General features: G+C 40.8%; 1 protein-coding gene across 1 annotated transcript; it reads right to left on the reverse strand.

Annotated features, from left to right (window-relative positions):
* Positions 1-1,450: 1,450 nt before the first annotated feature.
* rgma (repulsive guidance molecule BMP co-receptor a) lies at positions 1,451-14,588 on the reverse strand. The gene is made up of 4 exons (XM_069708709.1): positions 13,977-14,588; positions 9,133-9,248; positions 7,019-7,536; positions 1,451-4,649 (listed from the first exon to the last, which is right to left on the reverse strand). Exons 1-4 carry the CDS (start codon positions 13,988-13,990, stop codon positions 3,945-3,947), a joined length of 1,353 nt encoding a protein of 450 aa, XP_069564810.1. The 5' UTR covers positions 13,991-14,588; the 3' UTR covers positions 1,451-3,944.
* Between the last annotated feature and the right edge of the window lie 1,587 nt (positions 14,589-16,175).

The following is a 16,175-nucleotide window of genomic DNA, read 5'->3' on the forward strand; positions in this document are numbered from 1 at the left end:
TCTGTTAAAGATTTCCAACATTTTTCCATCTCTTTTGACTCGTAGCTTAAACTCTTTATCCAAAACGTTCAACTATTTTAACCATTTATCATTTGCTCCCAGCTACTTCAGCCACGTACCCACTTATTTTCACCATATCCAGTAGTTGTAGCTTGTGCTATGTCGACTGTTTATCCATAACATTCAAATAATTGAACCATTTATCCATTGAGCTGTTATTTTTACATAGTAAAACCTTTTATCCATTATTTTTACATAGTAAAACCATTTATCCATTATTTTTACATAGTAAAACCATTTATCCATTATTTTTACATAGTAAAACCTTTTATCCATTATTTTTACATAGTAAAACCTTTTATCCATTATTTTTGCATAGTAAAACCTTTTACCCATTATTTTTACATAGTAAAACCATTTATCAAATTTTTTTTTTAAACCAAGTAAAACTTTTTATCTGTTATTTTTCCCTAGTAAAATCATTTATGCATTATTTTTTGCTAAATGCCAACTGTTTAGCATTTATTAGCTATACATACGTTTAGCTAACAATTTCAACTATTTATCAACTACTTGCTGTTTAAACTGTTTTATCCATTACTTTTGGTATTTTTTTTTTTTTTAACCATTAACTCATCCAATACTTTTGACTGTCTATTTCAACTATTTTTCCATACTTTAAACCGTATAGACTTGGATCACTTTTACACACAGTCGATCAGTTGGGTGAATTTCACCATGCACCCTCCGGCTGTACATATTAATTATACAAATGCTCAATAATTATCACACGTGACCGTGGCAGTCTCGTGCTTCGGGGCTGTTATTCTGTAAGTAAGTGGGAACGGAGTAATAAAGGAGGCAGACGAGCTCAGTTCTTTGTTTAGTGCACCAAACCATCGACTAGAAATGTAAATCTTGGATGCAATTTAGTGTTTCAACAGGATTTCTAAATTAAACTTAAAACTTTTAAAATGGCCTTCCCAAAATTCAAAGGGAAAATCATTGGACTGCTATGATGTCAAAAGATCCGAGTTCCGTCAGTAGATTTCTGACAGCTGACAAAAGTGCCCGGCTATGAGTTGAAAATGACTCGAGGACATGTCACGTTTGACTCGTTAAGATTTTGTTGTGAGAACACAAATATGTATAAATCATTCTTTTACAGACAAAAACCGGCTGTAGAAATAAGTGTAATCCAAATACTGACGTCATATGAACATTTATGTACGGAGAAACTTTCGACCTCTTTACAAAAAAGCTCTGTTAATTTGTAACTTTAAGTCAAAAGTTTAGGACCATTCTTAAAATATGTTTTAACCTTTGCTCACGTTCATAACAAGTCTTTACAGCAGGGGGCAGTCTTACACTGCAAACTCTACCAGAAAATACACATGGTGATTTTCAAAAAATGCTTTCACAGTAACAGCATAGGAGACAAGAGGACAACTTGTTAACAAGACATTTTCTTTTATTCAATAAATAATTTACATTATCAACAGCTGGCATGTGGGACCACATTTTTTCTATACATACAACACAGTTTGATCTTTCTGGCAATTCCCATTCAGCTATTTTAATTTTTTTTTTTTTTTTAACCATTACAAGTCAAACAAAAATAAGAGCTAAAATGAAAAAGAAAACATAAAGTGCTTCCAACTCAAAAACATGAACGCCCCAGAACACTTAGGAACATTCTGTTTTCCCAAGGAAGGTGTGCTGCTTTCAGGATGTTTTTTTATTTGATCTACCTTTTCTACAAAGACCAAAGGGTATACAGAAGTTAGTAAAGAATGTTCTGTTCTGTTGCGTTCATGTTTTTGAAAAAAATAAAATAAAAAATAAAAATCCCTTTTTGTTTTTCAAATAAAAAGGAGGTTCACATTCACCAAAACATGTCATGTACAAAAACTGGAGTGATAAATTCAAAACACAACTGGTAATAATATACAAATTTAAACTCAACAATGCACAAAACATATGTACAATCTCACATTACACAAGTCGAACCATACACTGTAAAACACAATACAAATTACATCTATTAACACAAGATTCAACATTACAATCATGTTTGTATGACTTTTTTTTTTTGCTGTTAAACTGCATCAATACATATTCCAAGTAGCAGTAGTAAGGCCTGCCAAATACTTCAGTGTAAAGGATAAATGACCACAAAACTGTGCCCCAGTAGTAACGGTACCTACAGGGATGACTTGCACACTTACAGATACCGCAGCTGAGACAAAGTTCAAATGGAAACCTCTTGCAGCGAGAAGCGTCATCGTGAAACACAAGAAAAGCAAAAGTGAGATTGCAAAAAAACAAACAAAAATGTTGCTTTTACAGTACATGTTGCTGTAATTTTTTTTTTTTTTCCGTGTACCGCAAATTCACCCACAAACACAAGTTATATACAATTAAGAATCCCCTTAATGTGAACTGTTTAAGACTGAAAGATGAAAATTCAGTTGTTAGGAAAATGTTGGCACAAGGGCTTGTTCTTTGGCAATGACTTAAGCCATGAAATCACGTCTACAGACATATGCTTATCGTTTACTCACTAAGCCACAGTCAGGTCAGCACACTGGTAGTCTAGAAAATGCCAAACTGACAAAGAGGTGACGTCTTCACAGCGAGTCCAAACAGTATCTACACCACTGTTCAAGTGAAACTTGAAACGGAGATTTGAATTCACAAAATGCTCTTGAAGAGTTGCCATGCTTTGATTGGCTGATCTACATTCTGTAAATGCTCAGAGTGCCCTTGACGAAGTTTGTTCTGCTGCTTTCTATTTAGCTACATTCACATAAAAGACTTGAAACACAAACACCGTCTGATCAACATGTCAGCTCGAACAATGGAGGGTAAGGTTGTGTATTTATTCATTGGTCTTACTTACTTTATTGTATACGTATTTGTAATTTTTTTTCTTATGGTGTGCACCTTTTTTTGTTTTGCCTAACTGTCTCTACGCTGCCGTGATGACAAAATGTCCCCACTGTGGGATTAATATCCATCTAATTTGATCTCGCATGACGCTGAAAATGACGTCGAGATGAAAAAGAGATTACTTTCAACGGTTCCCTTTTAGAATTCGCTACTTGGCTGATGGAGCCCGTTTGAACAGGCTGGAGCGCTTTGTCTTTTCTATTTCTGACATTTTGGGTGCAACACAGAGACATGGGGAAAGTTTTGTCCTACTGGAGGTTCGTTATCTCATTTCTGGGAACTTCTGCACCCACAAACACACAAAATTAACCACAGATGCTGAATTTTGCACACATATTGTACTAATGCACGCACACACTCAACCTAACAATATGACCCATTAATCTCCACAGCAGACAACTGGAGACGCTGCTCTGACATCCTTTTGGCTGAGTGCTTCCTCCGAAAGGCTCAGGCTTTTCCAAAGCTGGAAACTAATCAAACATAGAGCTGCTTCTGGCCTAAGGTTAACAAAAGCCCCTGTCAGGTCCTCTCGCTTTGCCACATGAGCCACAGAGAGCTGCACTGACTTGGCACCAATGAGAGGATCAGGGGAGGGAGGATCAGCAAACTCTTCTTTCTGCAAAAGATCATCTCGTCCGGCTTCCCATAGGCATGCGGCCCCGACGAGAATGTGGGATTTAATCCCAGGTGGATATCCTGAGCTCTCTGCTCTCTTCAAAGACCAGTCCTATGAACCAGCTAAATACATGTGATGATAGATGAGAGAACGGTGAACTCGTCCTGTCAGTAGACCGACGTCAAGACATGGCGATGTCACTGAAATGAGACTTGGGAAGGGGGGAGGGGGGGGGGGGGGCGGGATGACCTACAGGGAAACCACTGGTCGAGTCACGGAACCAGAGCAGAAGACAGCAGCCGATGTACGATACAGCGATGGTACTCTCACACTCACTGACAAGATACACCATGAGGATACTGTTGTAATGGGACTAGGGATGAAGTATGCAGCATTCACTCCACAGTAAAACAGTGAGGAGGTTGAGGAGGAAGATGGCGAGCAGATCTTTGCCCCTCTGTGCTGCGCTGCTCATTAAAGCATCCTTTTCAAAGATGTGGTATCTGTTGCTGTTTGAGTGGAGCATTTTTACATCCTCAAAGGCATAGTAGGCTGCCATGGTGAAGTTTATGTCTCCGGAGGAGAGGAGGTCGAACACGCAAGACTGAAAGTACAGATCCTCCACTGGGAGCCGCTCTTTGCACTTGGCCTTTGCAGACTGGTAGGTGAAGCCTTGAGCGCCGGCGCTGCTCCTGGTCCTTCCCGCGCTCTGGGCCTCCGCCGCTCGAGCTCTGAAGTTCCTAAAGTCGATGCGCTGGTTAGCGGGGCAGCCGTGAAGACACAGGTACAAGTCCTGGGTGTCGCCTTCCTCCACAGAATTCACAACTTCCTCCGGCATCCGCACGGCGAAGGTTAGGTAGCGGCCTACCTGCCGGACCACGATGGTCGTGCCAATGTACCTGGCCTGGATCTCCACATGCTGCCCGGGAACCTTCTCCACCACGCGCAGGGTGTTTGCTCCGTGCCGATCCCCTCCGTTCTTGGAGCCGTCAGCAAATGCAGCTGGCAGCTCATCCGTCTCTGCGTGGTACATCTTCTGATCCACGCATTCCTGGAAATTCTTAAAGATGATTGTCAGCTGCAGGAGGAGACATAGAAAAAAGACCTCGTCAGCATTTAGAATAAAACAACGCGTGTTTGCTTTCAGGATTCTCGGAGACACACATGCAGTCATTAGTGGCCGTGTTTTTCAGCTCGCATACTGAATCCTACTAAACTGCAGTAAAAGTCAACATCAGAATAAAAAAAAGAAAAAGAGGAATGCTTACATTTTTTTTTTTGCATTAAGAACAAGTTTGTGCAATATGTGCCATCTACCCCACCACCCTCCTTAAGTGTCACATTTCAGGGCTGGCTCAACATGGGGGAGGCCAAGGTAAACGCCCTCAAAAAACACGAGTCTCGGCCATGTAAAATCAGGCCTCAGTTTGCAGACACAAAGACGATCCATTCATAGCGCTGAAAAACCTGCCTGTGAACCCCCAGAACTATGCTCCAGGGAGTGGCGTAGGGCCAGGACACAGCGATATACTCTGCAGCTAATTAAGTGAGACTGGTCAGGACTCTGTAAGCTTGGTTTCGTCAGGACACCAGTGAGCCATTGTCAGAGCAGCGATACGAGGACAGCCTAGGGACTCTGATGTCTGCTTGCTCGAGACAAGAGGACGCAGGGTGGGGGTCGACAAGAGCACTCTATTTGCTTGACCGTTCATCTGTTGCACCGGTTCGGACTCAATTCCCTTCACCCTCGGCTAAGGTTCCCCACCTCTTATTGCCTTCCGTTTGTTTTCCCGATTCATTTTTCTTAAACGTTTAATGAAAACAAACAAAAAGAAAAGGGCCTCCCTCTAAGCTCAGTCAGAAAGAAGATGGAAATAACCGGTTTTATTTGCTGTAGCAGGCGCAATGTACCAACACGGAGCTCTGCTAGGGCAGATCTTGCAGCAGAAGGGCCTTGTTTGCACAGGTGGCAGTGGCTGCTGCTTTGTTTTCCCTTTGTCCAGAATTACGATCTTTTAAAAAGCCGTCTCATTTGCGTCCAAGAATAGCAACATCAAAATGTAATTACTTTAAAAGCTAAAAAACCCACAAATGCTTAAGAGTGTCATTAAGAAACCTTGATTACAGAAAATTACCGTTTTACAAATGTGATTAAGTGCCCTTATACCTCAGTCTAAGAACTTCAACTCTGATACTCTGCAAAGTGACTGAGGTTCACAAACATCGCTGTTGAAGCTCAGCCAACTCTCTCTCTCTCATGACCTCTGGTTTAACTGAAAGCCATCCAAATTCACCGATGTACTATTAAACAAAACAAAAATAATGTGTGTTCTGCTGATAAAATTTTTGGAAAGAAAACATCTCCTAATGCACAGACAATATCTACAGCTTTATGCAGAGACACTATTTACTGTGCTCAGTATGGACTACACTCTAAGCAGCCCAAACATCAGGCTGAGCTGAAGTGAAAATGGAGCCTCATGTTAATGTTTGACGCAGCACTGCTGTTATAATACTAACATCTCATTTATAAAGCTTATCAAGATCTGTGCGATTGCTCCGGGTTGGGCTCCTTCATCTGTTAGTGTGGAACGCATCCAAACACTAACCAGAATCCACAGTTTGACAGAAAAAGCTGCTCTCTCAATCAGACCACATGAAAGAAGAGACTCGCACATAGAAAAATATGAACAGCTTGATGTTCTGATGCAGCAGTGACATTTATGGATCCAATCCAACACCGAATGTTGAACTTAGCTCAATGACTAACATGTGACATCAATGCAGCAAGGATGAACAAATTATCTTACGACTTGACTTTTTCGTTTTTAAATCACTTATTAAACATGTCCCATCAGAAATTCCCTGGCTTTAATTCTGTCCAAATCCACACAAATTATAAAATTATACAAAGTATAGAAAAGCGTCACAATTTATTAGCTGAATTTTTGCATCATAATTGATTCGTGGCTTTAAAAAAAAAGTTGTTGCTGAATACATTTCTATGGATTGTAAAGCAGAAACAGTTAGCCATCGAGCCATCAACAGAAAATGTAAATGACTTTTTTTTAGTAATCAATTCATTGTTCCAATTATTTTTCCAAGCAGAAATGCCAAAAGATATCCTTGTTTCTGCTTTGAAAATGTGAGAATTTACTGCTTTTCTTTGAATTGTGTTGAAGCAAACTGAATATTTTGGGGTTTTGAGCTGCGGGCTGGAAAAAAAATAAGACACATCTGTAAGACATCTTAAGACGTCACCATGGAATTTGGTAACTGTGATGGATTTTGTTTTTTACTATATTTGGGGAGGGGGCGGGGGAATATTGATTAATATTCCACAGATAATTCCACAGATGAAAATGATTGTCGGCTGCAGTCTTAGATGATTGAATATTTTCCAAGACCATACAAACATGCAGAGAGGGTGACCAGAAAGATTCCCACCTTGCTTGTGGCGGTGGCGGGAGAGCCTGGTACAACAGGGGTGTTGGTCACCTGGACAGACAGGTATTTGTTATGGATGAGTGGCCAGGCTCCTTCCACCTTACACGTCTGGAAGTCGTCGCCGAAGGTACGGAGGTGCGGGTCTCCAAAGAAGCCACAGTGGGTGTAGTTAGGCGCCGCCGTGTTGCGCGTAAGACTCCGCTCGTAGTGACACACCTCCGGGCCATCGGAGCGTTCTTGGCTGTCGGTCAGGACGGGCGGGGGTGGAGGAGGAACCGGGGTCCGGGCACGTGGTTGGGACGTCGGCCCCTCCTTGGAGCAGTTGTGTTGGCTCATTAGATCCTCTATGCCATGCTGGGCCGAGTGGTACGTCAGGTCACCCCTGCAGGTACGTGCTGTCCGGCGTACGCAGCCGTTGTACGCTCGCAGCGCCGTGCAAAACTCCTCCTCCGGTCCAGAGTTCGTGGTGGAGGCCCAAAATTCGGAGTTGCACTTGAGGATCTTGCACTGCAGGCTCACTGTCGGGGAGGAACAAGAGACCATTTGAACAAAAGAAGCAAACCAGAGGTAACCATGTCATCCAGAAATAGGACACTTACAAGCACACAGATAAGAGCCATAGATACACTTTGGATGTTATCGATGAGTTTAAAACCACTCAATTAGCTGTTGACAGTTAATCTAAAGGCAAGAAAAATCAAATCCAATTATGAATGACAACAACAATTAATGTACAATCTTACTTTTCTTGAATACTATACACTGAATCACACACACACACACACACACACACACACACACACACGATGGTAACAATAACAAAGCAGGAATTTTTATGCTTGGCCACAAAAGGATAGAAATGGAAAGTACTATTATGTACTGAAATATAACAAATAACATCTATACCAATATAATTGATAGGCTACATTTTATACCATGTAACAACTGCATAAAGTAGGTCTGAACCTCTTTCAGGTCAACTTTGTTGTTTATTGTTGAGAAGTGTTCTTCCTTTTCACATTCAGTGATTTCTACTTTATGTACAAGTAAAAATACCATAAGGGATTCCTGAGCTACACCTTCACTGATAATCAACAGTCAGTAGCTGTGAGGGGGTAGGAACCCATATCAACACTTTGAAGTCAAACTTTAAAAACAGTATCTCCTGAAAGCTTCACCAGCAGCTTTCTCCATCTTCTCCCTCACCGACCATTTGATGGATGGCAATAAACTAATCTAGGTCTCAACTATCAGCACATTATCACTTTGTTGTTTAATGGTAAGTGATTTAAGAGGGAAACTGATAAGGATTTGACAAATGTGCAAAGTGAGCTGACTTGAGGTGAAAAAGTGACAGACTGCAGGCATCTTTTTTGTCAAGTTACAACTATATTAAGTCTTCAAGTCAATTTAAAATATAACACCACAGTGCTACTGTGGTCAGTTATTATTTTAAACAAGAAAAAAGTTTTAAAAATAGTTACTTTCAAATGAGCTAATGTGAAAATACTGAGGCCTACCCCATCCCCCAAACAAAACAAGGTTAGAGAGCTGCAGCAGCTCTGAGAAGACCTCTCAATTTGTTTTTGTTTTTTGTCTTTTCTAATACAATATAATAAACTATATAAAACGAAACAACGACAAAAACGACTGAAACCACTCAAATATATGAAAATGTAATATTTTTCAAACTTCTGAACCTTTTTCAAATGTCTGTCATGTAAACGCCTCGCTCGAAATCACACACATCTGTCATCTAGTGGAACTTAATTACTTTTGCATTGAGTTCAGTGGGATTCCAGCTGATTGCAGCGGCGATTATAAATAGTTATGTTTTTATACTAATTAGCCAAATTCACAAAAACTTCGTTATTATAGGTATACTAAGTAACGGTAGTTTTTTTTTTTTTTTATTTAAAAAAAAAATTCGGCTATTAAATAGTGATTGAATTTCGCAATATTGCTGTCCATGGTTTAAAAAAAAAAAAAAAAAAAAAAAAATCAAATAGCTTGAGTTGGCTAATATGATTTGCAAAGTTAACCTGCAGGTAGTCACGTTACTTTGACCGTATCGGTGTGGAAAACTGATTTAAGAGGTACGTGCGGTGTCTTACCGGAAGGGAAGAGTGAGAGGAACACGGCGAGGACTCTGCACACTTCAAGCGCCGAGGATCTCCCTCTTTTCCCCATAACCATCCATCCAGCTCGGGGTCGCACTTTACTCCTCTCCCTGGTCAAATCGGGTTCAGGAAAACAAAACAAAACAAAAAAAACAACAGTGAAGAGGAGTTAGCTAGAGGCGCCAAGACCTCGTTGAGCCAACACGAAAAAGTCCATGAAAGAGGTCTGAAGCGGGGCCCCGTCCTCTCATCACTGCCTGGTAAGAAGCTGCTTTTGTTGCCCTCTCTTCGGTGTGAATGTAAACTACAGCCGCGTTAGCCTGCCGACAGCCAGTGCAGGACCGACGGCTAAAAGCAGGCACCAGATCTGTGCTCCTTTTAGGGAGTGTCGACGAGGTGCAGCCTCTGCAGGGTAGCGGACACACTGAACCAATCACGGCGGCCTGTTTTTGCCTTAAACCCCCCCCCCCCCTTTTTTTTTTTTTTTTTTTTTTTCCAAATCTCAAATTACACCTCAATGCGCAGACTTGTTCGTCGACGACCCAACTTTTTCACGACCCACAAAGTGGTGGTCCACAGGGCCAAGATAAGAGAGGTTTGATTTGCGGCTATGATCACAGCAATAAACTCACTGAGAAAAAAAAAACCTGAGAGGGAGGGAGGGTGGGGGGGGGGGGACTGTGTCCTGCCTTCACAGAAAACCAACAACTAACAATAGAAACAAACAAACAATAGCCTATGCTTATTACCAGACAGCTATTAACTTGTCTTCTTCGTGTCACTCCACATACATCAACCTAAGATGGTGGCTGCACGCCAAAGTTAACCTCTCCACAGGCTCCAGTGCCGTGGTTAATGGCTGCACAAAATGATGCACATGTTTCTATTTGATTAAATGCTTCACTGTGCGTTTCACACGCAGTAAATAGCTTCAATGAAGTGCTGGAACAAGATTATACAAAATGCATATGCTAAGGAGTGCAGCTGACTGATTTGCCAGATATTTTCTCCATTCGGTATTATTGAGATTCCCGAAAATAGAAAAAAAAAATTCCCATCAACGTTTTCATGGTTGAATACAGACCTAAATATAGTGTTTGATGTCATAAACAACAAAGAAAACATCACATGTTTAAGTTAAATATTAAAGAATAAGGGAATATTGTGAATTTTTTCTTGAGAATTATTTAATTATCGATATCCAATTTGTTTTCTGAAAGGTTTGATCAGCTAATAGTTTAATCTCGCTGTATAATACTGTGTGAGCTACGTGTGATGAAATATAAAATGTGTGCACTGGGTTTTAAAGGCTTATAAAGAAATTTAACCTCCAAAACATAATCTGCCAAACTCGCAGCCCATATAATCCCACTATACCACAATACCACTAGCAGAGTTACATTTTACAAGTGCTGATATTTCACTTTTCAATTTGTGGAGACAAATGTTGCCTCACAGTTTAGACTGCGACAGGGCCGTAGCCACAATTTCAGAAACAGTGAGCTCACGAGTCCAGATCCCCCCCCCCGCCCCCCCCAAAAGCAGCAGCCCTCGGAAATGTTTAAAACAAAACAAAAAAACAGCCTCACAGCAGCAAAGCAGTTCTCCTTCACTAATCAGTTCTATTATCTCCCTACATGGCCTTAATGCGGTTTCAAATAATTAACTTAGCCTGAAATTAATATCAAATATTGTACTTCTCATTGAGTGTGTTGTGGCAGTAGTTTACTCGGCATATACAGATTTAAAACAATTAAACATGATTCCCTGCTGTAGTTTAAACCACCCAACAGTACATGAATTAATCAAAGTTTAAACCATTGAACATCTTTACAGGTTAACGTGTCAGTAAATGAATGAGTGAAAAGGACCACAGGAAGTGCATTAGCTTTTTATTGTACCTTTTCCTGCTACTTGTTTACTTGAGTACAATTAAGACTACTGCGCTTTTACTTGTAATGAGTATTTTTTTTGTGCTGGTTTAATGGGTTTGAACACATTCCCCCTCTGACTAGAAGACCAAGTGTTGATCCCCTCCTCTCCATGCCATAATACCCTCTCTTTTGATTATCTTTCAATTGTACAAATGACACGTTCCTGGTGTCTTTCACTGCCATTTAAACCAAAACACTCCCCGACAGATGGCTGCGGACTCGGCTTGTGATTAGCTGTACAGTATTTTTCCATAGAGTGGTGGATGTCTTTGTGGTTGCTGTCCCCATCAGGAGTGATGGATACGTTCATGTACAAAGAGGTCTGAGCCTACACATGTTTTCAACAAGGGTGGCCCTGTGCAGACTCACTTCCATCTCTAATATGTCGAGCATTCACATCTGAAATGAATGACTGCGGCTGAAAGGTAGAAGCTGCTTGTTGAAATGTTTTGATGAATTGTGGAATATTTTTGGATTGCAGCAGAGTTTCTGTGGCTGCAGCAAACTCGGGGATGAAATCGACATGTAACACTCCGAAAGGCTTTGATGTGGATATCTTTATCTAGCGTTGGTCGACTGTCGGATAGAAAAACCTCAGAATCTATGCATCTGTGCATTAGATCTGAAAGATAGACGGGCGCAAAGTTGGTACACCAAACGTATTTACCTGTTGCAGGGACTATAAAGGTACAATATGTTTGTTTCTCATTAACTCTCAACACGCACATCTTTTGGCACAGTGTGCAACGAACAAATACTTGACTGATGATCGTTGTTAAGGATTTGGTCGACCAAAGGTTGTGTCATTTTTATGGTTTGTTTATGGGTAACAAGCACAAAAATCATTAACATCGATCTATACATTCATCGTATCACTATATATTTAATAAGAGCTAGATACTTAGAGTAGAGCTCGACCAATATATCAGGCTTACGATTATATAGGCCGACTCATGCAAATATATTGGTATCATTGTATACATTGGCCGATATGCATCGATATATACACTTAGTTTTTAAGGAGATAGCACAGAAACATAAGCTTGGGCTGAATTCGATCTAGTTCTATTCGTATTTTTTTAATCATAATTTATAATCAATACATTATCGGTGACGTTTTCTGTCTCCGTGTACTGATATCAGTGTGAACAATGAACTGTGAAATATCCTCTGACATACCTTTGTCGCAAGTGTCAAAAGTGTTTATTAAATTGAGGGGTCAATGCGAAAGATGTTTGTATATACTGTAATTACAGTATCAGCCTACCGTAAAGAATATCGACCGATACATCGATATCGGGATTTTTTTTTTTGCTCCCTAATATCGGTGTTGGCATTGTCCCAAAAATTCTGTGATCGGTCGGGCTCTAATTCAGAGACTAACAGAGGGCATTCATCTGCAAAGTGACAATGAGACTGCAGAGCCTAATCAGTGAGCTTCTGGTTGATCAATGAAAAATCCATCTAAGACTATAACGACATCTTTGTCCAGTGCAGCTTTTTATTGCTTACTCTGAGTGACAAACATGTAATTATTCTGATTATTTCAATAATACATTAGTGTTGGTATCAGCTATTACCGAATTTCATTAGTTGAGTCAATCTTCAAGCTGAAAAGGCCAAAATGGTCTGGTTCCAAATCTCAGCATCGTAACATGAATACCTTTGCGGTTTGGCTGATAGTATTGGACCAAACAACCTTTTTAAAAGACTGGAACACTGCTGTGGCCATTTCGTAAACACATTTCTGACATTTGATACATGAATTAATCATTGTTAAAAATGCATGTGCTGAAGTGCTAATCGTAGTCATGAAGGCGACATCACCAATCAGAATAAGGTTAGGACCTCTCCTCGCCAGCTGCCTTTTGTAATCAAGCAGTCGCTCTTTGTCACTCATCGATGATAGGAGAGATGTGCTGATCAGCATATTGTTATATCATCCTTTTACACGTTCAAATTTTTCTCTGAAATAACCGCTATATGTTTGGAAATATTTGGCTTTCTATAGAATCTTCTGGCAGACCATGTGCTGCACATGCTGTAACAGGTAAAGGTGACATATTATGACGATAAAACATCTCCACAGATTCAGAAATACAATCATGCCTTATGGTCTTCTACTTACAAATTTGTAAATCACCTGTCAAACTACAGAGCATTTTTAACATTTCAACACATTTACAATGTTAAAATGCAACTGATATACTGGTGCACTGTTACATAGGCTATCTTTTTTTTTTTTTTACTGTGTTAAATTGTGTGCACTATATTTCTGTGCATCCACATCTCGTCAGCCACAGGGACTGATCCTCTTTTCCAACAGATGGCGCTTGTTAGGAGCGCTGATATGAAACCTCAAATCGTGACACAGACGCACATGGCATAGCGAGGACACTCAAACCTGTCATTAAATTTGAGCTTTATGGACAGCTCGGTTATTGGTCTAATTATGGCTGTCACGCAGTTTGGATTTAAAAGGTGGAGATCTGCATCCAGCAGGCGCATTTGGTCCTGCTGCGTTGCTCTGAAGATCATCCTTTACTGCCATGTCAGATTAAAGTGGCCTCAGAGGTATTTTTGGTTGGCAGTAACTGTAATAAATCCTGACAATAGGATAGACTCAATAAGATAGCGGTGCAGGACTTTATCTTTCAATAATGAGGCCAGTGATAGTGTTTTTTTTTTCACGATTTACAAATTTAGTTTCTTGAGACAAATAGCAAATGGATCCGGTTGTTAATAATGCAGGAATCGGGCTCAGATTGTTTAAAAAAAAACAAAAAAAAAAACAGACATCTTTTAGGACACAAAGATATAGTTTGAAAAGCACAAAAACTGCCTCAGATGATCAGCTTTATGGTTAGAATTCAAGAAGTCTCGAACAAAATGAGACAAACCAACCTTGGCGACTGCATGGGCTCTGCGCGACTCTGGAGTCCTGCAGGAACCCGGAGGACAGCGAACAGGAGCGAGAGGAAGCAGACTCCTAAAAAAAATAATCTCCCCCTTTAAAAAAAAAAAAAAAAAAAACCCACGTCCAGTATGTCACAGTAATCCGAAATCAAACGCACTCGGCGGCTTTCTGAGTGTAAAATCCGACAGTCTGCACATGATGTCCACCGATCAGCTTCTCCAAGTCAATCAAACGAAAGTGGGGTTTTTTTTTTCATGTAGTTGACATTCATTTAAATCGTCACTTATTCTCGCACCCGGTGAACTCGGATCTCCTCAGCCATTGCTTAACTCATTTGATCAGTGGAGACATTACGATAGATTAAAGTCCGGTAATTGGCGTCATCCGCGTACTGAATCCAAATTGTTAGTTATGGTCGACGTCGGGGAGAAAGAAGCCCTTGGGGCAAAATCTGCTGCCGCCGCCGCTGCTTCTGCTGCTGCACGGCCCGATCCGCTGTCTGGATGTTGTGAAATGGCTAGTTAGAAAGTGTGAGAGAGACAATGATCGGCTCTGCATGACGCCGCACGGGAGCCCCAAATCTCAGAGCTCCCCCTTTTCAACTAGTTTTCCTCTCCGGCGTGTTGGGAGAGATGGGGGTGTACAGACTAGGCAGCGACACTGAAGAACAACCCAGAAGTGACTTTGATAGTTATTATTTTAATATAAAACCAAGTAAAACTAAACACATGTATTGCAGATGGAGAATAAAATGTCATTTTTTTTAATTTAAAGATAGTGAGGGTGGGGAACTGCTTTATTTCATAGGCTTCTTTCTGCATGATTCGGATCAAGTTTCTGCACCAAATAAGAGTTTAAAGCTGAGCTTCTTTATTAATTTGTGCCATTAATTGCTAACAAATAGCCCCACCACCAGATCTACAGCCCCCACCTGATAACCTTTATCAGTCCCTCGAATTTGCAAATCACAGGTTTGAAAAAGACAAATCCATAATAATCGGGATTTAATGGAGGATCAGATGGACAAACACTTTGCACCAGGCAGAAAATGGGGGTGGGGTATTCTTACAGGCAGAGAGGGGCTGCTATGCTGCACCTGTGTTTTAGGATCAGGCTGCATGCAGGAAAATACCACCACAACAACCCCTCCCCTCCCTCTGCTGAAGCTTTTCAAGCCTCCACTCCTGACAACAGATTCTCTCTGCTCCAGTTTTCCTCTGACTTACAGTGTCTGAGGGAAGTAGCAGAATAACCAGGACTCTTACTGTCTGCCTGGCTGATAAGTGATGTTCACAATCCAACAGAAATGCAGTGTTGATTTAAAAAAAAAAAAAAAAAGAAAAGAAAAAGACCCTTTCCAAGTGAGCTCATGATTTCACCTTCCATTAACGCTGGTGCAGTGGATCATAGCAGCACGGAGCTCCTGAACAGAGCTGTCGCATGACATCACCCCTTTTGCGCATCCAGCAAGAAACTGACCCCTGTAATCCACTCGTTTACTATCACAGCCCAGACCTGCCCTCCCCAGATGGCCACTGAGAGGCAGCATATTTTACATTGATGTAACAGAGGAACATGAAAGAGTGACGCCCCAGTGTGAAAAGAATGGCTTTGGAGGTGCTGGATGCTGGCCCCATCTCAAACACAGCTGGTGCGCACGCCGTCTTGCCGAGGTATTATGGCGAGTTAACACAGAAGACCTGCTTTCCATGTCACTGGATTAATAAAACACTCCGATTTGTGTGGGCGGGGGGAGGGGGGGTTGCAGTTTTGGTTTATGCTTCATTTCACAGAACAAATCAGTACATCAGCCATGTAACTGTTATAGCAACAAAATCAGCATTCAGTAATGCCTATATCCTTGGGGCTCTCTGTGATTTCCTTTAGTAGCCTGTGATTTAATCTATTATAAAAAATGTTTCAGTTCTTTCTGCTTCTGCAGAAACTATATTTCGTTAGAAACAGGAGAGAAACCCCGCCAGACACAGAAAATACCTGTGAGACCAGTATAACCGAGATTAGAAGCTCCTTGGTCCTGGCAGAAACGTTTCTTTTTTTAAACCTTGTGATATAGAAAGAAAGAATATATATATACATATATATATACAGAGAAAGACTGAAAGACTCATCGAATTACTAAAACTTTGCTGACATGCAGAGTTACAAGAAATTTCTGCAAGATTTCT

Source organism: Brachyistius frenatus, unplaced genomic scaffold, assembly GCF_029030835.1.
Source record: "Brachyistius frenatus isolate BFR_SWC_R1_liver_20210118 unplaced genomic scaffold, ASM2903083v1 Contig_77, whole genome shotgun sequence".
NCBI lineage: Eukaryota > Metazoa > Chordata > Actinopteri > Embiotocidae > Brachyistius > Brachyistius frenatus.